At 37.0% G+C, this 24,998-nt stretch overlaps 1 protein-coding gene across 6 annotated transcripts in view; it reads left to right on the top strand.

Annotated features, from left to right (window-relative positions):
• Nucleotides 1–24,998, top strand: part of LOC124160329 — a 53,365-nt gene continuing 28,367 nt past the window's right edge. For 2 of the 6 annotated variants that reach the window (XM_046536163.1, XM_046536160.1), the window contains exons 1-6: nucleotides 51–323; nucleotides 680–1,095; nucleotides 12,081–13,016; nucleotides 15,207–15,440; nucleotides 16,475–16,565; nucleotides 21,096–21,254. In XM_046536163.1, the coding sequence (XP_046392119.1) occupies nucleotides 830–1,095; nucleotides 12,081–13,016; nucleotides 15,207–15,440; nucleotides 16,475–16,565; nucleotides 21,096–21,254 (1,686 nt within the window). In that variant the 5' untranslated portion in view covers nucleotides 51–323; nucleotides 680–829. Of the gene's footprint in view, nucleotides 19–49; nucleotides 324–679; nucleotides 1,096–12,080; nucleotides 13,017–15,206; nucleotides 15,441–16,474; nucleotides 16,566–21,095; nucleotides 21,255–24,998 lie in introns of those variants that run through there. The other 4 variants (XM_046536162.1, XM_046536161.1, XM_046536165.1 and 1 more) reach the window with 4 other exon arrangements.

The following is a 24,998-nucleotide window of genomic DNA, read 5'->3' as shown; positions in this document are numbered from 1 at the left end:
AGTTTATTTTTTACATACGTATGTACTCTTGTTGAAGTTTAAGAAGATAATTTATGTTTATTTTTTAACATAATCTCTCAAAACGCCAAATTTCGCGGATTACAGTAATCAATTCGGTATTTAACGTTCACTCAACGGAGACATCATGGAGTAGCTCTGGCATCCATGATCGCCCTCGAATTGGATTTTGTGGAATTTTAGTGAGTGGTGTGGCGATTTGTTCGCGTTTGATGTAGATAGATTTCTAAATTTCCTTATGATTGTGAAAATCGTTGATCGTTGTATGCAGTAAATTTTTCATCGAAGTAATGCTTTTGTTTGAGGTTTGTATGAGTGCTCGTTAAGAAGACGATCGACCCTTATATGTTACGATATTGTGTTCTCTTTCCCGACTCTATTGTATGAAAGTAATATCCTGATTGTTTCATCCATAACTTATTATTAAAATAATTGACGATAAAGAGTTTATTATTGGAAAGAGTACTTTTCGTTTAGTATTGGTGTCGTTTTGATGAGTGAACGTTGTTTGTCAAAGAAGTTACGGGGTTACGGTTCCCTCTCGGAATTTTTGTAGCCATTGCACTACTTAGCATACGTATCGTTATAGACTGATCATGAGGTTGTATTCACATTTAAACTTGGGTTTGGTATGCTCATTGTGTGCCTGCAACACTTTCAGTATGTCCAACATGCGGAGCGAGACTTGATTAACGAAAAGATGTCGTGGTCCGTTTTCAACGTGCGGCTCTGGGCAGGAATTTAAGTCAATGGCATGGAATGGCACTACTTTTGAAGCTAGTATTGTTTCGGAGAGATATATAATGAAACAATGGCGCAGTATTTCCAGATTTCATTAGATCAGCTGAAGCAGCTTTTTCCTGATTTGGCAACAGTAGGAGAAGACAGTGTGCAGTATGCACTAATTAACCAGAATCAGGAGCAGCAGCTTAATAACATACAGATAAGCAATCCACAAGTTCAGGATGAAGGAAGGCAGGGTGCTGTAGCTAACAATTGCATATCTGTGGTTAAGGCAGAGAACTTGAATGGGCAGTACTGCTTGTCGGTCAAGGATGCTAACCCAAGTCCAAATAAGTAAGTACCTCTCTGAAGTAAATGATTGAAAGATGAGTTGGGTGGTTCGTATTGACAAATTGATCGGTTCGATATGTGCCGTAGAATTTGAATGAGGTTGAATGTCAAAACTATCTGAATAGATTTGTATTTACTATTTGTGTTATGTCGGGTTTTTGTCATTGGTTATGACTGCATGTTTCACCAGTTTCCGTAGCCGAAACCTGAGATTGCTTTGGTCATATTTGTCCTTATGAATCTTAAAACCTAGCAAACCATGTACATTCACAATCTCTCTTGCTCACGTTTTTCATTCGTGTTATTTTTCCAAACGAGTTGTGACTGTGGTGATGTTTGCACACCTCATCACTTAATTTACCTTTATGCCTTCTCCACGTTTTGGTTTTCATATATTTCTTCCGAATGAATGGTTAGTTATTCAATTTACCGTGAAACATTTTTTCTCATTCCTTCACAGTTTTTTTGTGCTTTGTATATGATAAGCCCCATGGCTTCACACTCGGCATTCAAACATTAACTGCCGTAGTAGCGGAAGAGGTATTTCGTTTTCCAGTTTTATTTTTTTTTAATTTTACTGGTGGCCACAATATCTAATTTACGATCGTTTTAATTTAATGTTTTGCCGTGCAGTGGGATCATTGTATCTTAAGTTGATGGAAAAAATTTACCGGCCAAGTATTTGAATCTTGTCTTTATTAGATGTGCGTTTTCTTCAGCCTAATTCGTGTATTCATTACGTCAGCGGCATGTATTTAATATGCTGCTTCTGTACTAACGTTTGATCTGTCGTAGTAGCCAAAGAATAGTGATCAGGAGTCCATGAATGCTGAGTTTTGTATGTAACCTAAGAAGTGAGTGGAAAGGAAGGCTTATGCTAACTGTGGTTAGGGTCTCTTTGCTTGCCTTATGAGTGCTCTGATTATTATAATATATTTACTGCTCTCCTCCTTTAATTATGTACTGCAATTGAACATTTGTTTACATCTTCTTGTGCATGTGCTTAGGTTTTTTTTCAACTTGCTGCATGCATATCCATCCAATTTTGTAGAAAAGCCACTTTTCAATTAGTCTTGCGAAGTGTGTACAGTGAAGACTTAATGTCGTTTTCTGTATATTTACATGATTTTTTACTACATTTTTTAAATTTAGGTACTTTTGGTATCCACTTATTTAATTATTGCTTCATAAAGATTCATAACTCAAGTTGTGGATTACTGAATTTGGAACTATCTTAGTTAATTTATGTGATTAGTCTATTGAAGTGGGAAAAAAACTTGGAGACAAACCTACGCACAGATTCTGAAGCAGTTTCAATGATATTTTTTCCTCGTATGTTCCTATCTGGAAATGATGTTCAACAGGCAGTGGTATCTTTGTGTTCTAGGCCACCTAGATAGATGAAGTAATTCGTTCAAACCTCCCCCTGGTGTGTAACTGTGCTTTAGTTACAAATGGAGTCAATACCCATTTACATTACTTTCTCTTACCTTTCACCTATGTAATAAATAAGCATGATAGTTTTTTTATATTTCCAAAACCTATCTTTCCTGTCACTGTGGGGCCCTTAGGCACCCTGCTGGCTGCCCAATTTCAGCTACAACAATACTTTAGTAATATGGTAATCATGAAGGAAAGTGTTCATAGAATTATCAAATTAATGAAGCTCAAAGAGTGACACATTTTGTAGGTAAAACTCATCGGTGAATAAGATGCTCTTATTAGATTAATGATGTAAAGCATTTTTAGGGGGTATATATTTTTTTCTCATCGTGACAAATTTGTGTATAGGAGAAATCGAAAGAGAAATTAGAATTAATTTTTGGTCAGTGTTTAGTGAGTATACAGCATTGATAGATTTGTAATCGTGGTTTGAAGGAAAGTTTCCTGCTGATACTTTGTCTTTGATGTAAAGAAAAATAATTGTTCAGTGCTCATAGGCTATTAAAATAACTGAAATTTAAGAGTTTTATGAATTCAAAAATTTGCCAGTCTTTTGAATGACATAATGGTATTTAAATACTTGGCTTGGTTCAATTCATTTTCTCAAAGGATTGCTGCTTGGAGTTTAACTGTGCTGGGAGTGAAGCTCATGATTAGCTAAAAATAGGTGTTCTTTTGACTCATTCACAGGTTTTGATTTCATCAAAGATCATAATGTATCATGATGGCCAAATACTAGTTATTTATATGTTGAACTATCAGGTGACTGCTTTTTTTATCCGTCCTTTATTCTTTTTCATTGCAACATCTCCAATACCCTATTTCCTCCTGCTAATTATTGGTAGGTAATTTGTTTTGGTCTCTTATTTATGAAGGCTACTTTCCCCATTTTAGTTCTTTTATGCATCACTAGCCGGCCACCAGGTGTTGCGTGGGAAGGATAGTACCGAGAGAAGGAAATTTAGAACTTGGAATTCATGGTCATATTGACCTCTCAATTGGCTATTATAAAGGAACATGAGAAGAAACATGATTTGTTGGAATGCACATTTAAAAGGACTGCAAGGTTATTTGTGGGCCATTTACCTGTGAATGGTGAAGTAGCGAGAAAAGGCAGTATTGGTATTGGAAGTTGCCAAATTGGCCTTCATTTCGCAAACAGCCCACACAAAGATGTACAAAGTTGGCAGAGTGAATGGGGATTTTAATGGAAGGTGGAAGAGTAAGCAGAGGGTGGGGAATGGGTGCTAGGTGGCACTGACAGCACTTGCAGAGTTCGGTGAGAATGATGCAAAGGACACGTGGGACAAAACCAGAAGTAGCATCACAGGCTTTGGGTGCATGAGATGTCCCTACGCACTAACTTTGGTTGCAATCCATGCATGGAAATGCATAGCTGACAGACAAACAGAGATCCTCTTTCAGATATATATTGATTCATAATTATGTTTGTGATGTGCTTAGGTGTTAATTCATTTTTTTTTCATTTTTAATGAATGCAGTAGCACTCCAGTGGTTCAAAATCCAACTATTTTATTGCTAATTATTCAGGGAGCTCACTGAGGAAAATACTTTTAAGTTTGAATTCACCAAGAGAAGACAAAATGAAATACAAGGGTAGATCATTGTATGCTTACTAAATCCAATGGATGGCATGTATGAGATAAAAGCAAGTTAGATTTTTAGATAGGAGATTCAAAAGGGGTTCCAAATGGCCGTAAAAATTTTGACACCACTTTTCAGAGATATGAACAAAAACTTCTTCACCAGAATTCACCTTCGGCAGTTAATGGGAATTACTTCCATGCTAGAGACTACCATAGACACAAGCACACTACCCAGAAGTATCCTTCACAGAGCTGAAGGGACTCTGCTAAGGATGCCTAGTTTTGCCACAATCATACTCACAAGCACTCAACACAATCACTCACACAAGCACTAGGTAATGAATTTCTGGTAAACTGCTCGAAGAGAGCTTGGTGAGGATAACCTAAACACTAACACAAACGAACGATGGTGAAAATCGAATATGTATTTCAGCTACAGAGTAGCCCTCTTCAGTGAGCTGAAGGAAATAAGTTCTTCCAACAAGTAGTCGAAAGTGAAAAGGAAAGGGAGGACAACCTAGCTTAAATAGGAAAGGAATTTAAAAGGGGAGATCAATGGAGAAAGAGTGGGGGTGGCGTGTACATGAACAAATAGGTATGAAGAAGAGGAAAGAAGTCCGATATTGGAAAACATAGATGAACAGGAAACCAATGTCAATAGGACAGGGGGGAGGGGAGCTAAGGTCATTGGCAGGAGGGAGGGTGGGGGAAGTGAAGGGGACTCAGTGAGCGCGAGTATTGGAGAAGGGGGAGGTGAGAGGAGGGAAAGTTTCTCTACATGTGACTTTCCGTTTGCCAATCAGCAAACAGCAGGTGTAGCCTCAGTCAGTCGCTCTCGGACCTCCGTCAAGTTGACGTGGTGAATTGCTTGGAGCAGTGTTGCCAAACCTCATACGTTCTTCTTGTATGTCTTTAATTCACAGTGCTGACTCATTCCACGTGGTAGCTATGTCGTGGGCTTCTTTGAAAGGATAATCCTCAATACCTACCAAATGAGTGGGTACATTGTGTCGACGCCGGGGACAAAATACCTGTGGCCACCCATGATGTACTCATTTTCAGTGGCAAACTAGGGTGGCTATGTACGTTTGGAGTGTCCGGGCCCTCACGAAAGCTCAGCCACGGACATAAAGTGAATAGGCTATACGGCCTCAGGACATGCGTATGGCTTCGAGCGATTCTCCTCTGAGCGAATGGTCATAAGTCAGGCGGTAGCTAAGGCCTAAAGGCCGTAATATTTTGACCTGCCTAGGAGGCAGTCATATCACGGGCCATACGAAATAACACTGCACGCTTAAGGAGTTATATAAGAAATTTATGAAGTGTCATCTATTATATAGCAATTATTACAAGAAATATATGAATAGTGTGCTAGAGCACATGCGGATTCAACAGGCATTGGCTAGATATATAAAAGAAAGATGTCGATTTCATATGGAAAGGAGGAGGAATAGGGTAGTTTCCTTCATCAAAGAGAACAAAATGCATTGATTGCTTTTCGTTACCCACCAGTAGTATATTTATAATATACAAATTATTTGGTTTTAGGAATCCCAGTTTAGACGAATGGTAATGGTCAATTTTAACCTCATTTGAAAAAAGCCAGATTGGCGCCCATGTGATTCCACTCCATGTGACTTCACAGGGACCTAGTTTCTATGCGAGTAGATAGGAGTTTTACATTGTCTGAGATTACCAATTCATGTATGAGGCACAGAGCTCAGGGAAACATGTCTTAATAATCACCCATTAAAATTGCCTAAGTTCTGAAAGTTTCCTTTGTTTGATAGGGTATTAATAATCCTAATTTAAGCCAAGCGCTACCTGATAGCTGGGTACCCTGCTACTTGCTACCAGCCTGCGTCGTATAAGCGCTCAAGTCTCGCCTCAAGGTCACCTCACAGGGCGGCAGCAGGAGCCAGAAATACGTAACACGGACTTTTCCCATCATTTCTACTTAGCCATCGCGTTTCTGCGCGCTTGAAAATTTTCACTTTTTGTTTAATCGCGAACAATAGATATCGTCATTCGAAAATCTAAGAGCGTGAAATGCGTACTCCAGGAGTAATAATCTTTCGATTTAGGCAATAAAAAATAATAGGAAACCACCCTTTTGTGTAATCCGTTTGCATATGATGATAATATTTTCATTCTGATGATTTTTTACTAATTGGTTTCGACAAGCTGTAGGTATCCTGAAATATCCACTCTGAAATGTTTTGTATTTTAAGGTTCTTGTTGCATTACGGTTCACGAGGGAGGAAATAAGAGAAATGTTGGGCAAAATATTTTTTTGGCAGTAACACAATCTTCAGTAAGTTGATGCATAAAGAACATATGCCATCCTCAAATCAAGGAGAGAATTATAATTTCATATTGATGTTAGAATTTTATACAGCTACCTAAATTTAAGCCCCTGATAATAAATTTCATAAACGAAACTTAAAGTTTCAATTCCATCTGTAGATAGTGTGTATTGGCTAGATTTCTAAGGCTTTTGGGCGCAATTGATTGCACCCATAAGACAATAGTTACACCATTGGAAGGAGAGGAAGAGGGTTAGAACTACAAGGGGATCTCACGTCCTCATTCTATTCATTACATGTAGAATTCATTAATATTATAAATACTGCACGGTATTCTTCTGCTTCTTCTCATTCGTGGTTTTTGCTCTTATCTCTTTTCGAAGCTCTCCAGCATATGCCGCCAGACCAGTGTTTAAAGAAAATCCAAATTTATCTTTTTATAAGAGTCCACTTCCCTTAATTACTATAGAATTAATTTTTATCCACATTTAAACCACCTTCTAAAAAATTAAGTGTTTAAAAAAAGTGAACCGAACTTATAGTACCAAATATAATTTTTACACTCGCCTGCAGAAAGAGCGTTAAGACTTTTGGCTGGGCCATACGATATGGCCTCTTTGGAGTGGAATAGGTATAGGCCGTAATTTTGGGTCAGGCCATACGAAACTTACTGCCGGCCATAGGTATGGCCCCGTTTAGCAGAATAGCCCTGCAGAAATGTGAATCTTTTTCTAAGTTTTTTATAAAGAACATAATGATCCACTCTTTTGGCGTAGACTTCTTAGTAGCTTATTGTGTGAATACATATATGTATGGACTTGTTATTGTTTTGTTAGTGAGTTGTAGGTATAGTTGTTTAAAATATAATTGGCTATTTTTAAGTTCCTTAGTTTGGTCACTTTTCCATGAAGTATTATGATTGTTGATTCCCTTTTTAATTACTTTTATTTTATCATATATTTTGTGCATTAGTTTTGATTTGTGTTGCCTATGAAATATTGCCTGTGTTATTTACGGAATTCCTTTTATGCCCCATGGATTTTGGTATTTAGGGAATTGAAATAATATCTCCAGTTAACTCAGAATTCTTGTCTATCATCTCACTTGGGATGAAAAATCATGTTTTGAGTGTGATTTATGGGTTCTGTTGTTGGTTTATTTTGAGGAATAAAGTTAATAAAACAAAGGTAAGGTACATCTTACTTGGTCCTCATACCTACTTAATACCTTAAGCTTTGTCTTGCGTAATCGTTAAAAGGTGTTGAGTTATGTCAATAAAATTACTTTGTATGGATAGTGAATTTATTTATGGCAGTGAAATTTTTTACCTTGAATATTGAGTTACGGTAGTTGACAACTCCAACTTAGTCAGTGCTTGTGTGCTGGTACGCTCAATGTAGCAGTGCATATCGATGGCTAAGTTCTAACAACACGTGTCTCGAAAATAGAAATTTCAAAAGAAAGAGCAAAAAATGATTTATTTTTTCTAATTGTACGCTAAAAGTAAAGACCAAAAATTCATAAAACAGAAAAAGAAGCACGCATTTGCCAACAAAGAGTTGTTTTTTGCTTGAATTTTATTTTTCACTGTTATTACACTTTCTTTAAGATGCTTGTGTCAGACCAACCAAATTTTGAGGTACGTGTTGTTAAAACTTAGCCATTGATGGGTCAAATATACATTTTGGCAAATTCTCCTTAGGTAAATGATGTGTTTTTATGTTTTTCTGTCACTTGGGTTACAGCTAATTGAAAAGAACGGCAAATTTTTTTAAATTTTTATGTGAATTTTTATTATTTGCGCAAATTGTTATCATTAAATTATACCTACCCATTGCAGTAGGTTTACTTAGTAAGAAATTTCATGAATCACCTCTGTCTGTTCCCCCTCCCACAATTAACTCACTGTTCAATTTTCTCCATTCCCTTTTATTGTATGCATAAACCCTATTCTCACATGCATCCCTCCCTACTTTTACCTAACATTCTTTGCTCTTACACAGTTACTAGCGTCCCCTCCTTGCTCAGTACTCATTCCATCTTAACCCTAAGTCTTCCCTAAATGTCCTGTTAAATTTTTCTCTTCTCACCCTCCATGTCTATGCATTTCCTCATTCCTTTTATGCCTCTCTGTTCGTTGCACCTTTTTCATTCTTCTGTAAGCTTACATCATGAGAACATCCTATTTTCTCTTCCTCCTTGGACAGATGTTTGTTTCAAGCTTCATAGACTCTTCTCTCTCCTTTTCTTCTCAGTCTTACATGATGATCCTCTCACTAGCCCTTTCCAAATCATACATGCTTCCCTCGCTAAAGCTATTTCCTTCCTGATATCAATAATGCTGTGTATGTTTTCCGGTAGTGTGCTGCCATATTAGTTTTATCTTTCTACCTGTTTCATTTTGTGACCTTATTCTGAGTATTTCTATTTTAATAATAGCCTCAGATTCCTTACTCTTGAAATATTGCAAACTATCGACCTTAGTCTTATTATTAATCTTCATGCCATATTTCAATAAGTTCACATAGTACTTTTGCTAGTGCCTGCAAGAAATTTTCTTACCAGGTTATTTATGCCTTTTCATCTGTGAAACTCACTGATTTAAACATCAATTCTTTAATTTTAATTTCAACATCTAGCTCCTCTGTTGCCTCCATTAAAATGCACAGCATTTCTACTGCATGGATGTAAAGTACCGACAGTGATATGGGGCAGCTTTGTTTTACCCCTCGGCCAATAATTGCCCACCCTGGTTCTCTCTCAGATTTCTCTTACTTCTGCAGTTTTAGCTACATACTGGTGAATGATGTTTAGTTTACACATATTTTCTGAAGAATTACGATTAGCTTTACTACGTCCAGTCCTTCTAATACTTTTTAAAAACCCATGAAGCTATCGTGCATGCCCTGGTTATATTCTAGATTCCTGTGCACAAGAGACCTTGTAACCACTTCTGCATCACAGGTTGAGTTCCCTTTCCTGAAATGTAACTGAGTGTCGCCCAAGTTCTTATTTATCCTCACCCTTATTTTTCTATTGATAATTTCCAGCACTACTTTCAATAAATGCAATATTAGGCTATTGGTCTCAGTGTTCTGCAGATTTCTTCTTTTTTTAGATTTTTTCTTCTTTTTTCAGAATAAGATTTATCCACACAAAATCCTCAGACCAATATTCTTCATCGCATGTCTTACAGATAATTTAGAAAAGTCTACTACTCCATTTTTCCTAAATACTTCTGAAGTTCAAATTGGATGCCATCAAATGCGACTGCTTTTCTTGACCTAATATCCAGAAGGGCACTATTTTTATGCTTAAAATCCCTCCTTAATTTTCAATCTTTCTTGCCTATTATGTATCGCTGTTACTAATACTCCTTCACATATTTTTGCTGCATCTTCTTAACCTCATCCCAATTACTGAATATCCTGCAATACTTAATTAATTTTTGGAGTGGATAACCCCTGTTACTTTTTTACCTTTTTGTATTATTTGCTGTGATAACCATCTTTTCTGAAACTTTTCTTGCTAATCATTTCCTTGTGCACCATTTTCCTTTTTCACTATCAGCAAATCATATTGACCCCTTGATTTTACTATTTTTGTTCTAGTCCTCTGCCACCCTTTCTCTAAAATTTTTGACCCATAACTCCTATGTAATATTCTTTACTAGTTAATGAAATTACAAAATGAAGAGTAAAGAATTTCTAGGCTTGAATCTTTCTAATGAAATGGCTGCTCAAGAATTGTTTTGTCCATGAGACCTACGTTGTTAATGATGGTGTCAAGAATTTTTATCTCATAAATAGAAATTTGCTAGTATCTGTTGCATTTAGTGAGAAACTATTTTCCAAAAGCCATAGTTAAAAATCCATTTATTAAAGATATTATTTAAAATATTTAAGCATTTGAAAAAACATTGTGAAAATGTTCTTGAAATATTTTTTCTAGGACCTTCTGAAACCGCTAATTAAGTATTCTCCCCCTTGCCATGATTTGTGGAACACTATCCATTGGTGTGAGGTTTTTTATTACCATTTTAGAATTAGGACCCAATTATGAGTGAAGCTATAATAACTATTTTTTTTGCATTGATTGTGTTTATTTTGGTCTCATTTTATGTATGGTATCATGCCAACTCTTTATTGTGAAAACTGTGTGTGGGCAATATGGGGTGTACATAAAGGTGTCTCATTTTGCCTCTTATGCTTGACTTCTTAGGCATAAACTGGAGAACTTGTCTTCCTTGATTTATATGCAGTAGGTGTAGAGAGACAAAACTGCAAATTTGTGTTGCAGGTTGTAGACTGCCTTTGATGAGTATCTAAGGAAAATAGGATTTTTCTTATATTCAATGGTTTCCGGCTAAACTTAGTGCAAGTTGAAGTTTGCAAATGACAAAACGACTTTGTTTTCCTCCACAGGTTTTTTTTTTGGTACAATATGTTTCAACCCCAAGAGGTCACCTCTAGCCGGTTTCCCCCCCTCCTAACACCCACTTCCCCCCCTCCAACCTTCCCAAGGCCCTTCTGGGTATAAAGTTACATGACATGCCAAAAAATGTTTGTACTTGAAAATTAACTCTTGAGGTTGAAACATGTTGTGCCAAAAAATAAATTAGTGGAAGGAAATGTGGTTTTGTCATTTTTGAGGATTTTAATTCCTCATAGGGAATGTTTCCTTTCGGTGGAAATAGCAAAGCATGCCTCCAATAGAAGTGGGCCCAGCCTCCCCAATGACAGTGCATATTTTTCCCCATCTCCTCCCTTCCATCCCTATCCTCTCCCCAGAGGTGTAGGGGGGATTGGGTTGGTGTGGTGGCTAGAGTGTTGGCTTCCCACCCGGTGGGCTCGGGTTCAAATCCTGGCAGTGGCAGAGAATTTTCAGAGACTGCCCTATCCCTGCTTGAATGTTGTGTGGAGGACATTTCAAGCGCAGCACTCCGTCCGTCGGATGTAACGTTAAGTCGTGGTCCCCTTGGTGCCTTTCGTTAAGAGCAGGCTAACGCTGATGCCGGGTTTCTCTCCACCCTTCCCTCATGGCGCAAATGACCTCAGCTGTCGGTTGCCTCCTCCAAATATCATACCATACCGGAGGTGTAGTCGGGCTCTCATCGCTACTGCAACTCCTATCCTTATTTCCTTACCTGTCCTCCATCTTCCAAGGCGTGTGGGTGAAAAGCGAAGGCTTGTAGACCCGGCCCTTGGGAGAGTAACCCCGCGAGTCTGTCCTGGGTCCTTGATCTACCTGCATCCACCTTGAGGCACTGATTTAACTCTCTGTTTGATGAGAAATGAAATATAATTGGAATTTTAAGGTTTTAATGACAATATTCACCACAGCTGCCAACTCCTTATCAAAAATTGGTCTTTCCAAATAATTATAGGGATTTTGTTTTTGAAAATTAAGACCTAAATTATGTCTGAAAATTATCAAGAAATAAATTCATTTAATTGGGTTACTGGTTGTTAATTTTTGCAGTGTACATATTTCTATTGGCTTAGAGAAAAAAATGACAAAACAAGGGGACCCTGTGAGCATTGAGGTGTAACATGTATAATTATGCATTGTATTTGATTTTAATTTTAGTATCTTGATGATGTTATCTTATTGCTTACTCTTAATGTTTCAGTGTATATGTCCTAGAAGGTGTTGGCCCTGCAAGTAATTCTTCAGCTGTCATTCAAGCCAATGAAGTCAGTCAGTCAAATAGGCAACAAGTTACTTCCACCACTTCATTTTCTTCAAAACCAGTTCAGACCATTTACATCACTACAGCACCCTCTGAGCCTGTTGTTCCTAGTGTGACGTATGTCAGTGTTTCTGCTGATGAAATAAGTGAACTGAGTGAGACGTCTGGTATACCTGGCAACTCACCCCAAAAAACTGGCTTAGTACTTCGAGAGGCAGTAGTCAATTCATCTTCCCCCACGAAAAATTTGAATGTAAATAAGGAAAATCATGCATCATTGGAGCCGAAAGAACAAGTGGAATTGGAAGAAGTTGCTCAGGAATCAGTGCTATCCAGTTCTCAGGTACAGATGATTCAGAGGAGTGTACCGAACAGTGTGAACCGTCTTGCTTCTCAGGTTGAAGCTAAACTCCCCTCGACCCAGTTGATTGCATTATCTGTTCCTCAGCAAAGTGTGTCCGTATCACCCTCCTCAGTTGTGCAACAGGTGCAGTCAAACTGTCGGTTGTCGTCAACCCAAGTATCTCTTCCTGGCGGACAGTCAGTATCTCTTCAAGAGTTCTGTCAAATGCAGCCGCAATCCCAGACCCCAGTTAGGCAAACAGTGAAAGGTGTTGGACGAGGTGAAAGCCCGTTGCATGTGAATAGGCCATCACCAAAACCAGTGAAAAGGGCACCAAGGCGTGGGGCTGCGACGCCTCGGCCCATGAAACGTGGTTCTCCTGTGAACAGTGTGCCTGCTGGCAGAGTGATCGTTTTAGATCAAAGGAGAGACTTATTAGAACAAAATTTATTGTTAGTGAGGGATAGCCCACTTCCAGGTGAAATCCTTCAGGAGCCGGAACCTCCTCAACTAATACGCCCAGGGTCGAATAGGTGAGTTGGAACTGGTAATTTTATGTTTGTATGAAACCCCATATTTGCCAGATTTTTTTCCATTTAGATGCCTGTGCCATCAATACGGTTAGGTATTATAGTGCATCCATAGTGACAAATGATTCTGGATTTATAATGCCAGCCCAAATTTTATGTGAACACCTTTCCATCCTTATGACTTCGCTTAGTACTATTTCAGTTGCTAAACCTCTTATATCTTATTGAGAAACTTCAGTTGTATCACATAAGGAGTCCTTCAACCTGGCCTGAAGGGAAACATACCATACAGAGCTCAAGCCCGACAGTAGGGGATCGTAACAAAACCCTGTAGGGTGAAAAATCTGACTCGCCTGCCTCATGTGGCTTAACACCTCTATTTTACCTAGCCTAACTCAAATGCTAATGGTCCTTTTTGCTACACTTGACCATAAGAATCACGTGTATAGACCCTGCTGTAAAGTGTGACTCCATCCATAGCCAGATTAACACACTTGGAGACCTGTAGACTAGTGATGGAAAAATGTTGGTCAAAATCGATTTTCCGAGCAATCCATTTTTAACGAAATGAAATGAAAAGGCTTATTATCAACTCCAAGCTTTAAAATGGTGATTCTGGTTATTTTTGGGCATACCCTTGTGCTTGGAAATAGACACCTTAGTTTAGTGTGACAATTTTGCACCATTTCCATTATATTTTATATTTGAATTTTGATTGTAAGGATTATCTTGGTAATGGAGCAAAGATTATTATATAACTAATACTATACCGCCACCTTCTTTAGCTCTCGTCTCCTCACCCACTTTAACCCCGCCCTCCCCTGGCTGGTCAGATACCTATCCTCACAGGAAAAACCCTCGTCCCAAATCAAGGCTGCCCCTTTCCCCCTTAACCCCCCCCCCTCCCCTCTCACTATTCCATTCCGTGTTTAACCCTCACCCCCGCCCTTTCATCCAGTCCTTTTCCTTTCCGATAGATGCCCTCACTGTCACTTGAGTACTTTGTGTATAAATGTATGATGCATGCAAGATCAGTCACCTGACGATGTAACCAAGTTACGAAACCCGGGTCGTGCCCATAATTAAATAACAGTGAACCTTACAAAGTTTTATTTCCTTACTTCCAAAGATTATTATAGTGAGCAGGCTTGTGACTCTTTATATGGTGATTTTTTCAATATCAGTTTTCTCTCAATAAAAAGTTTTGAAGGCTCTTATCTTCCTCCTTACATAGTACTTTATTAATGTTTCCATCTCATCAGGCATAATATTCCATGTCAAACTTTTTGCCAGCCTCTTCTTTCATAACACACACAATCATCATCTCATCAACTGTTAACCTATTCATAAAGATTTTCTTTCCCAGTATTATTCTCTTCCTGACATCCTTAAGTACTGCTGTCTTTGTCTGCTGTCTGCTTAATTTTTCGACTGTCTAACTTTATATTGAGCCTCAGGATCCTTGTTATTCAAACTTTTCAAAATCAAATCAATTTGGTCCTCTTGTGGTTGATTTTCCTTCTGTATTGATCACAATATTCACGTCATGCACCCACCAGAAATCTTTTCATACAGGCTTGTCAATGCCTCATCATCCATGAATTTCCATGAATCCAAGATATTTTTGGGGATCATGAACTGGACTTAGCTTATGTGAAAATATTCAGAATTATTGGACCCTTCACTTCTCTAATCAAATTGTTGTACAATCACCTAAGCCTTTTCCCATGATATTGACGATCAACGTTTTTAGACTTAAGAAGGCAGGTTCTGTGAAAATTGAAAGAATGCCTAAAAAAATGTTGAGGCATTACATTTTGTAGTTCTATCATATGTAGTCTACTGAGTATCGACTCCATTCACAAATATCCTGCTCCACTTCGGCTGATTTTTTCATAATAATCGGCATTATTTTCTTTATTTTATTTCCTGATTGTTGACCAGCATTTCCATCAATAACTATCAATTCATTCAGCCTCTCAATAGGAGTGATCACTGTAAGTAGAAGAAATATTATGAAATAATTAAATGTCACTTTTGTCTGCTGGAAGAATTGGTCTGAGATATTTGTATAATTAATCATATGTGTCAAAAAGTCGTATGAGGGATAAGTGTATAACATTTTTTTTCAATAAACAGTGATATTCTTTGGATTCTCCTATGTTTGTAAAAAAAAGCCTATGTATTTTCCAGTGATGTATGCATAAATCATTTTGGAGCTGCAGAAGAACCAAGGCAGGTTGTTATGCTTGTTCCTGGTGGGATAGGAGATCGTCAAATGTTGACTGTCACCGTGCCCACAAATGATGTGAAGTCGGGTGGGACTCCTATCTCCAGTCAAGATATTGCATCTCGTCAAAGTTCACGACCTGCTCCTAAGCCGCGAGTAGTCAGCACCTCCCCTGGCAATGTTATTACTCAACCAAGGTTGGTTTGATTGCATTATTTTAGTTGATATTATTAAAAATTTTCTTTCCCTGTTGACATTGAAATTGTTGATGTGAGCTAAAACTATTTCAGTCTTTTAATGTGGATCTCTGTGGACTCTTCCCCCAGACTTTTGTCTTTTTATTTTGCCTTAGTAGATACTGTGTATCTCTGAGCATAGTCCCCCTTTTTTCCCGATATGTCTGGGAGAAAATGATTAATTCCTTAATTCGAGCACAAGCGACATGGTGCCTAATTAGGCCACCTGATCTTCACCATCAAGGTATAAGTTATGGCTCAGCAGATGTAATCAACTGCTATTCAATCATTTTCGAAAGGTCAATTGGAAATATTTTATTGTTAATTGGAAACCGTGAGCTACTTCGGTCATGTTCAGTTTGCAATTCACTGATTTTGAAGGTGTGATTTCAAGAATTCGAAGTGCGCAGGTTGCAATCATAACAAGTCTTTCTAAAATAAGAATATACCTACAAAATTCTTCTGGAACTTGTTAACCATCCAAAATTGTGAAATGAATTCAGCTGGCCATCTTTGTATTACCATTTCCTTTTAGAAACAAATCTGAATCCCTAGACTTGATGTGTTTATTTTCCAACATGTGCCACTGCAGCAGATGATTGTTGTTTCCCACTAGTTGATTCCCACATCGTTTTCACTCCTTTTCTCTGAAACATGTGGTATATTTGAATTGCTTTTTTATGAGAGGGTTAATGTATGTTTTGGTTTTATATAAAAAATCCTCAGAAATGCTCTACTTGTTAGCTGCTTCTATGATTAGACATTACCATGAAGCTTATATTTTTATCCAACGTTGATAGAGTTAGAAGGTATCAACTTATAAGAGCCTTATTGTCAGTACCACAGATTTTATTTTTGAAAGTTTTGCTGAATTTGAGTGGGAATGATTATTCTTAATATTGACTTTGGTTTTTATCTTTTACTGAGGGCAAATGAGGTAATTTTTTGTCATATTTTACTGGAATGGCAAGTAATAAAATTTCATTTTTTTTTAGAGCTGTCAACTGTGAGGGAACTTTTGAGCAAACCAGCAGCAGCTCCGGCAGTTTTGTTACTACTCCTATTTTGACTAAACAACACATGGAGGTAAGTTTTTAAGCTTTATGATGTGTCTTATAGCTAGGCAGACTGGCATGGCCATAGTGAGCTGAGCGTGATGCCAGAGTCCAGTAAACAATACGTTTGCATGGTGCCAGTTGACTGTTTGTCCCAGTTTTAGAAAAACACATGAATCTCTCTGCACTTTTTTCTGAGTACAATTTTTTTTTTCATAGCAATACATATTAATTTCATCATAAATCATGTGAAAGATTTGCACTGAATAATTGACAGGTTTAAAGAATGTATGCATACTGGAAGATGCAGCACAGTCTTCAAAAATAGGGCTTATTACTTTTTCATCCTCCTCATCTACAGCAATTTCTACAGTATAAGATTATTGTTCTCACTTAACGTTCTGGTGCTACCTTAGCCCCAACACTGCAAACGCTCGAATTTATTATCACTTGAACATATCCAATGGCTGAATCACCGTATATGTATTCCAGACCTTAAGAATGCTGAGTAAATCGGCGTCAAATATCTTCTGTATCTATCCAAAATGCTAACTTCACGTATTCTAATATTGTACCCATTACACATGAAAAGTAATGAGTAAATGACAGTGGTAAAATGAGATACAAACTGAGCTCCAGATTACTAGTGAACGAGATAGTTGATTTAATGTATGTTACATTTCAATGTTGTGGCTTCTCAACTCCGCGCCATGACATCTTCATTGCCGGAGAAGAAATCAGCAACCATGAATTAATCTACCGTCAGAATGTTCCCAAAATGAGCCTCTATGAAGTCAGAGTCAGCAATCGCAAAATGCGTACACCGTAAAATATTAAAAAGCATTAAAAACTGTTTTTGACACACCCTTCAAGTTATGAATCAGTAGCGTTGCAGCTGTTTGTTATGGTCGTAACTGTTTGTTATTGCCATGGAGTGAATCTGCTTACTCGCTTTCTGACGTTACAGGGCATTTTTGTAGCGCGAAAGAATTTAGTAATTTTCGCAAACTTCAAAGCTCTGTAGCAACAAGAATATTGAGAGTAATAAAGTCATATTTTGCATACGTTGATAACTTTAACTTACTTATCCATGCATGTAAAAAAATGGCTATTTTAATTTTATGAGAGCAGCCCATTGTCAATGAATTCTTGTGTAATGGCATCATTCTGTGTGTACCATACTTCCAACTTATGGTGCTCATATACATCATTTGTTGATTTGGTATTTGAAGATTTTTAAAGGAGAATCATAGGTAACAAGACTAGAATCCATGATTGGTTAGGGGGCAAGTTGAATTGGAGATGGTAGAGATAGGCAGAGGATTTTTGCCGTTTTCCTGGATATTCAGCGTCAAGAGGGAAAAAGTGTCGGTCTAGGTATCTGAGAGAATGAAAACCTACCTAATTATTCTGTAAGTCTTCTCAAAATCTTCCTTAAATTTCCCACTCCAAAAAATCGACCAATATTATAAGTGGTTATTCTTCAATTTATCAGTGGTTGAGTTTAGGTACTTGGTGGAATAGTGGTTGTCACCACACTACGCAAAACTATTGAACAGATCTTCCTGTGTAGCGATATAATGTGGTGTCTACCACCGACTGTGTATTTCTAGAAATCTGAGAATTCCATGGGACCAGGAAAAATGTTCATTTTTAATCTGAATTTCCTAGCCATTTACTTACGTACATTTCTCAATGGACCCTCTAAATTTGGTCCAAGAAATTTGAGTGTTAATAGTGAAAAAATTTATTGGAAATTTGACATGATGACTAAAATGCTTGAAACTGATTGAGTCAAAGTTTTGCTAAAAGTCTGAGGAAGTCTATTTTTATTTCATATGCTTATTTTTACCCTTTTACTGCCACCGGGCCGATATATCGGCCCTCACTGGTTGACCGAAAACTGCTAGGGGCCAATTTATTGGCCCAAATTATTTCACTTTTTTTTAATGATTGTGGCCTTCTCAACGGCTGTAATTCATGTAAACCCCCATTTCTATCTATGGTTATAAGACGTAAATATATCTTAAGAATTGGGAAAAAAATCTAGACATATTAAATAAAATTAAGTAGCTGAAAATTTTTAAAATCTGAAATGTTGCTAATTCCGGAAAAAAAACCTTGGCAGTCTTCGTACATCCCACCTGAAATGGGCTGGCAGTAAAAGGGTTAAGTTACTTAGCTGAATCTGGTGGAACTGTTCCATCACCTGGTGAATAACATGCAATTTTCCTCTTATTTTTAAGCAAGTTTGCAGTGCAACATCCAGTTTTGATACACTATTCAAGTGTTGTTTATTAACTGTAGTCATTATATTCAGAATGAGATCAGGTTAAGGCATGTTTTTGGATCCACCATTTTTCTTAAACTGAACACCCAAACTCAACCACTGACAGGTGGGTATGTATGATCACCACCATTATTAAGTGGATTTATGAGTAGCAGATAAGAGGTTTTTGGGACCTTGTAGGTAAGTCTTTCACTTGTTTTCTTTCCTAAAGCAAGAGGATGATGGCTTGTGAAAAACCGTCATAGAAAAGGTTTTATTTTCTTGTGTTTATAGTTTAAAAACAGTTAACAGGCACAGTAGTGAAATTTAATTCACGAAGGTAGTTAGGCAGCTTCTAAAGCAAATGTATTCAGAATTATGGACAAAGTTAACTGGGAATACATTAAAATACATAGAGATTGATATACATACTGAATTCCAACAACGGTAAATATATTATATGTAACTGATAAAATATAATTCTTTGGTCATTTAACGGACCAGTCACACGAAATATGCGGCAGTTAATGCCACCAGCAGTCAGAGCTCACCATTAGCTGCTGTGGAATACAGCTTCAATGATATGAGTGATATAATTAAATCTAATTATTTGTATTAAGGGTTATATTGAGGATTTAAAAAGTAAATAAATTATGTATCTCTCAGAAAAACATTGCAAAACACACCAGTAGAGCCATGCCATCTGGTGGCATCTTGAGATTGCAACCGCGTAATAGAACATGTGGAGAAGTTTTTAGGAATTCCTGATGATACTCTTGTAAAATACTGCATTTTAAGCTGTGACTGGAGAAAAAGAAAAATTTAATGCAAGATGCTGGCCATGGCCATTAATACGTTGCAGACCATTTCGGATTTGGATGCCAAAATTCAAATCCTCGCCACCATTCCGAGCCAGTTCCATAGTATTGGCTTTATACGATTGTTTCTCAATGCCACTTCCGCAGGCCTAGAACTGGCAGTACTGAGAACCAGGTACTGAACCAACCCATCCATAGTAAAATCTAAATATGCCACTTGTTCTATTGTAACTAACAAAATACCTATAGATATCAGCCATAGTGAATTAGGAGAAATTTTCTGTGATTCATCAGTGCTCATTATAATGGACTTACCTAATATAAAACTCTTATCATTTCCTTTTGAAGGCCCACAGCTTGCTGATTAACCTAATGTTCCTGGAAATCTATTACTCACTTTGCTCCTAGAAATAAATTGCTTGAAATATATTTAATCATATTTTACATTAAATAGTTCCAAGGTGAAGAATGATCACAGACTTTCCCAGCATATAGAATCGTGGAAGGTTACTCGGGAAATTCACCGGGTCAGGTTCTCCAACTCCATCTCGGCAGACCTTTCAATGCACGAGTTGTCCGGGGCATGCCCTGGTGACGATGGAGTTGGAGAACCTGACCTGGTGGAATTCCCACAAGGTCCAAGGTGATTGATTTTTCATATCCATGAGACCTTGTTTTGACTTTTTGTGTTCAGGATTTTTTGATGAGCAATAGGCATCCATTTTGCCTGATATATTATTACTGTGGTAGTGGAAATTATTCTTTCAATTCATGTGATGTGATGGGATACTACCTGCGATTCCAGGTACAGTCCTGGACAAAAGTAATACAGCAATGTTGGCATTATGAGTGTGGCCCTTTCTCAAACCCATGTACCCATATCTACCAGGAAAAATTAGACTTCTTCGAGCAATATCTATGAGCAGCTGGAGGTCCCTTACCTCACGTTTTCTTCCTCAGCACCAGTTCAGGATCTTCACTGTGTCAAAAATAATGCATGAAAATGTTTGCATGCTTGGTGTGACAGATGTTGGAGAAAAGTAGCTGTTAATTGCTAAGAAATGCCCATTTCTTATTTCAAGGTAAAAGATGGAAGTGTTTGGTGTTGTAGTAATTTTGTCCGTGACTGTACATGTGAACTGGCCGTAGTCATTTCAAATATCTAATTATGCTAATTAATATTTTTGGTTTTGGCAAATGATTTAATGCTTTTAAAGTTATAAGCATTCTCTATGCTCATTAGGCTCATGTAAAGAACCATATGGATTTGGTGTCTCTTTATTTTTTTCATTTTTGCTGGCACTTTTAATATTTCAATTCTTTTGGAAAAAAATGCCATCCACAGGATTTTTAATTTTATAGTTTTCATTTTTATTTTATTTGATGAAACATGTTATTTTTCCGGATATTTGTCATATGTTCAAAGTTAGATTCCTGTTGATATCATTGGCTCACTGAAGTCATATGTTTGTAGGAGCGGAAGTTGGTGCCTGGAAAGGTAGCTCATTGTCAATATTGTGGATACCATTCTGAAGATTTTAACAGGTGTGACAGATGTCGGAGAAAAGTACCCGTTAATTGCAAAGAAATGCCCATTTCACATTCCAAGGTTAAGGATGGAATATCTTGTCAGGTGAGTAACTTACTACTCATCCTGTAATGGCCGAAGCTTATGAAATGAAAAATATTCCCATTGATTGGTTTAGGAAGAAGCGTCAGTTCTGTGTTAAATACATTAAATATTTTGGAAAAAAATGCAAAAATTGTTTGAAAAGTAGAGTCATTGAACTGATTGTATTATTTTAATTAAAGGAAGCACCACTTCCCCCTATCTGTTTTGGAAAATATTTATTTTAGGGAAAATAATGTGTTTCGTCTTATTTTTAATCATTGTATTTATCGTGTACCTGCCGTAATTTACAATTTTAGTAATTGTCCTGTTTTTTTAATCAGTTATTGCTTATAACATATTAAATAAAGCCAATCATGTTCTCAAATTATTTTTTCCGTGTAGCTAGTTTTGGTGATTGGTTCTTAACTAATGGGAATTTTTGAAAGTTGATTTTGTCTTAGAGAATAGCAGATCTAACCTTTGGCATTGATGGCTATCATATTCCTTTCATCACTATTTCTTAATCTTTGTGCTGAAGAAATTTTTGGACCTTCCACCAAGTTAGGTTGTCCTTAGTTGCCATCATTTCAATGCATGAGTGATGTATCAGAATGTTGGCCACTATGGAGGAAATGACCTGGCAGGAAACATCAGAAGAAAATTTCAACTTTTGTCCTAGGTCCTCTCCATGCATTCATTCTTTATATATCATTATTTTTTCAAAGTTTATTAAGCTACATGTTTTGATTGCTTCATATTCTCTGGAAATGTTATGTTTCTATCTCAGAAAATGCATGTCGATGTAATTTATTACTAAAGAAATGATTTGTGAGATGTTAAATTTAAATATTTATTTACTCCTGCTATAAATTAATGAATTCAATTTTAATTGCACTTATGTAACGACCTTGGTGTTATCTGAATTTCTTCTTTATTAGGCATGGCTTTTTTGTCAGAGTTTGAAGATCCGTTGCTAGATAATCTTGGTAAATAATTGGAGAAAAAGATAACTACACATTTATTTGGTTGCTGCATTGTGGAATGGTATAATGCCAGAAGACAGAGATTCACATGAATGTGAATGATTGTGTTTTGATGTTTGAACCTGGGCTCAAAGTGTGATGAAATGTGTGAGACCAAATATTTTCCAAACTGAGCATTAATTTAGTTTTGACAGTTGATGTGCTGAAATCATAATTTTTCGCATTTTTCAATTCACTTTAATGGTCAATTGAAGCCAGCTTAATAATGCTGTAGTTCCTTCGAAGTTTCACCAATTATTCTTCCACAATTGCAGGATTAAAGAGGAAGAATAATTAAAGTTGATTTTAATTATTGAAAAATTGAAATGAGTTAGCATAAATCCAGTGCCACATTGCTGTATCGTGGTGGAATACATGTAATTTTTTGTTCTTAGGTCTTCATATTTTCTCATCAAGGGCACAGCTCATTGTTTTTTTCAGAAATTTTGTAGGAAATTTATGATTACGAGAAAATGGAAGATAATATTTGAATGTATGTATTTTTATAGGCATCACTGAAATAGTCAATTTTCATTCATCAGAAGTAATCTTGCTGCATGCCAGGCTCTGTTAATCTTGCAAATGCAAATTTTGCTCTCAGTCACGTTGAAAAATTTTTGTCAACTTCTTTGCATCACCGTGGGCAGCTCTTCTTTAATATAATTTTGCTATGTTTTTTGCTTAATTTATTGAGTGAAGACTGCTTTTTTAAGAAGTGAACAATTTCTATACCCAGTAAATATTCAGAAAATTGTTTTGAAACATAAATGACTTTAAAGACTTCTGTTTCATAAGGTCTGCATTTCTCTGTATATTTGGCCAGGCAATTTGTGTTTAAAATTATGTAATTCATCATGATACTGAAAGAGTTACATATTTGAGTGATTATTTTATGTTGTTAAAACTATATCTCTGTTTGTGCGTGAATTAAAGAATCACTCAAGATACTGCCTCACCATTTGAGTCGTAGGGTATCATGGAATGACTTCCAGCTCCGTGGGCATTGAGTATCTTTTAGGCAATCCATGAGATGTGCAAAATTGTCATGCACGGGGAGAAGATACTAAGCTATTTTTTCAGGGTGCAGTTGTATGGGGTAACTGCACAGTTTAGTCACCATTATCTGCGAATATTCTGTCAACTTAATACGTTGTTGGCTCCCTCAGCCTTCTTATTTTCTCTTACAATTCTATCTTTGTTTCTCCGTAGATAATCCCTCTAGCGATCAGCCGTGCCTTCATCTCCTCATTTTTCGTGCTGCTGAATGGCCTGAGATTTTGGATGTAATGATATGTTGCATTGTCGTACATAGCCACAGAATTCAAGCGATTCCTTACCAACATTTCTTCCATTCCACAATTTACATGATTCATGTTGATTTGCTAGTCTCCTGTTTTTAGTCCAGATTTCACTAAAAGGAGGGCTCCCAGTATGAATCTCATTTCTCCACCTGGGAAAAAAGTATGCATTATTTGAAATGTTCACTGTATTTTCCTAACTCTCACCAAATGAGAAATAACATTTGGGCAATTCTTAAAAAATTCTGGCCCAAGTGAACAATAATGAGTCGCTGTCCTTTTGATCTGGAAGCCTTAATTCCTCCTTCATCTCTGCTTTTCCATTGGAAAAGTTTTAAGAGGGATGAAAGGATGTTTGTGTCATCTTTAAATAACAGCCTCGCTCTATGCTTATACTTTTATACCTTATATACTATGTACACCATCCATTTCATCTGAATATGTATCAATTTTTTCTTGTAAGGCATATTTATTATTTTCTGTTCTTCTCCACCTAAAATAAAAAATAAATGATGATTAGATAAACATGCACATTGAAAAACATTACAAAAGTAAATATTTGTCTTCATATTACCTGAATCCAATTTTCTTCATTAAAATTTGAAGAGAAGCTAGTTCTGCATTGCACGATGAGTGTTCCCTAACGATTGGCAGTAGTGCATAGTGTATTAGGTGTTTTTTCTCTACATAATGGAAGTTGTGAAAAGGTATTCTAATGATCTGCTCATCAAAATCATCTACAGTGGATTTTAGGCTATTCTGCGGTCTTTTCTTCCTTGAGACTCAAAAGTGATTCTTTGGATCTGCTGGCATTGTCAGCTTTCTCCGTTCCAATCCATTTTAAGGATCACATTGTAATACCAGCTGCAGACGTTGCACGCTAGTGTGCACTCATCTTTGGAATTCGTATTTCTTCTTCTCCTTCATTCTGCATGAACTTCAGGGCATTAAAAATTATCTCACGTCCCCGCCTTCAAAGAATTATCCCACCCCTACTTTTGAAGACATTGTATCTTCCCTAAAATTGACAAAATGCCTAAAGAGACCACCAAACCCTAACACCAGCAACCCTTTTGCTACAAATGATGTTTTAACAAGTCATAAATTTTTCTATTTAAGCTAATGCACAATGTTATAAAACAGCCTCAATTTTTCTGCTTGAACGAACAATGTGTTAAAAAGGCATTGCCACTAAGCTAGCTCCAGGCAAGTGTAAAACGTATGTGTCATAAAGGCCTTCTCCTTGCAATGCCTTAGGTACCCTTTCTCAGTCCACGGCAGAGGATTATCCTGACCCTTTGTCGTAGTGCATGCCACATTCACATCAGGGGTCTGCGATGAGTTGCTGGTTGGTGCAGTGGAATAACAAACTTATAAATTTTTGTGTAATTGGCTAATTGAGCATTATACATACATAAATTGCTTATATTTAGGTCTACAACTAC

This window comes from Ischnura elegans, chromosome 6 (assembly GCF_921293095.1).
Source record: "Ischnura elegans chromosome 6, ioIscEleg1.1, whole genome shotgun sequence".
In the NCBI taxonomy this organism is placed as follows: Eukaryota; Metazoa; Arthropoda; class Insecta; order Odonata; family Coenagrionidae; genus Ischnura; species Ischnura elegans.
This window is presented reverse-complemented; position numbering and strand designations above follow the sequence as displayed.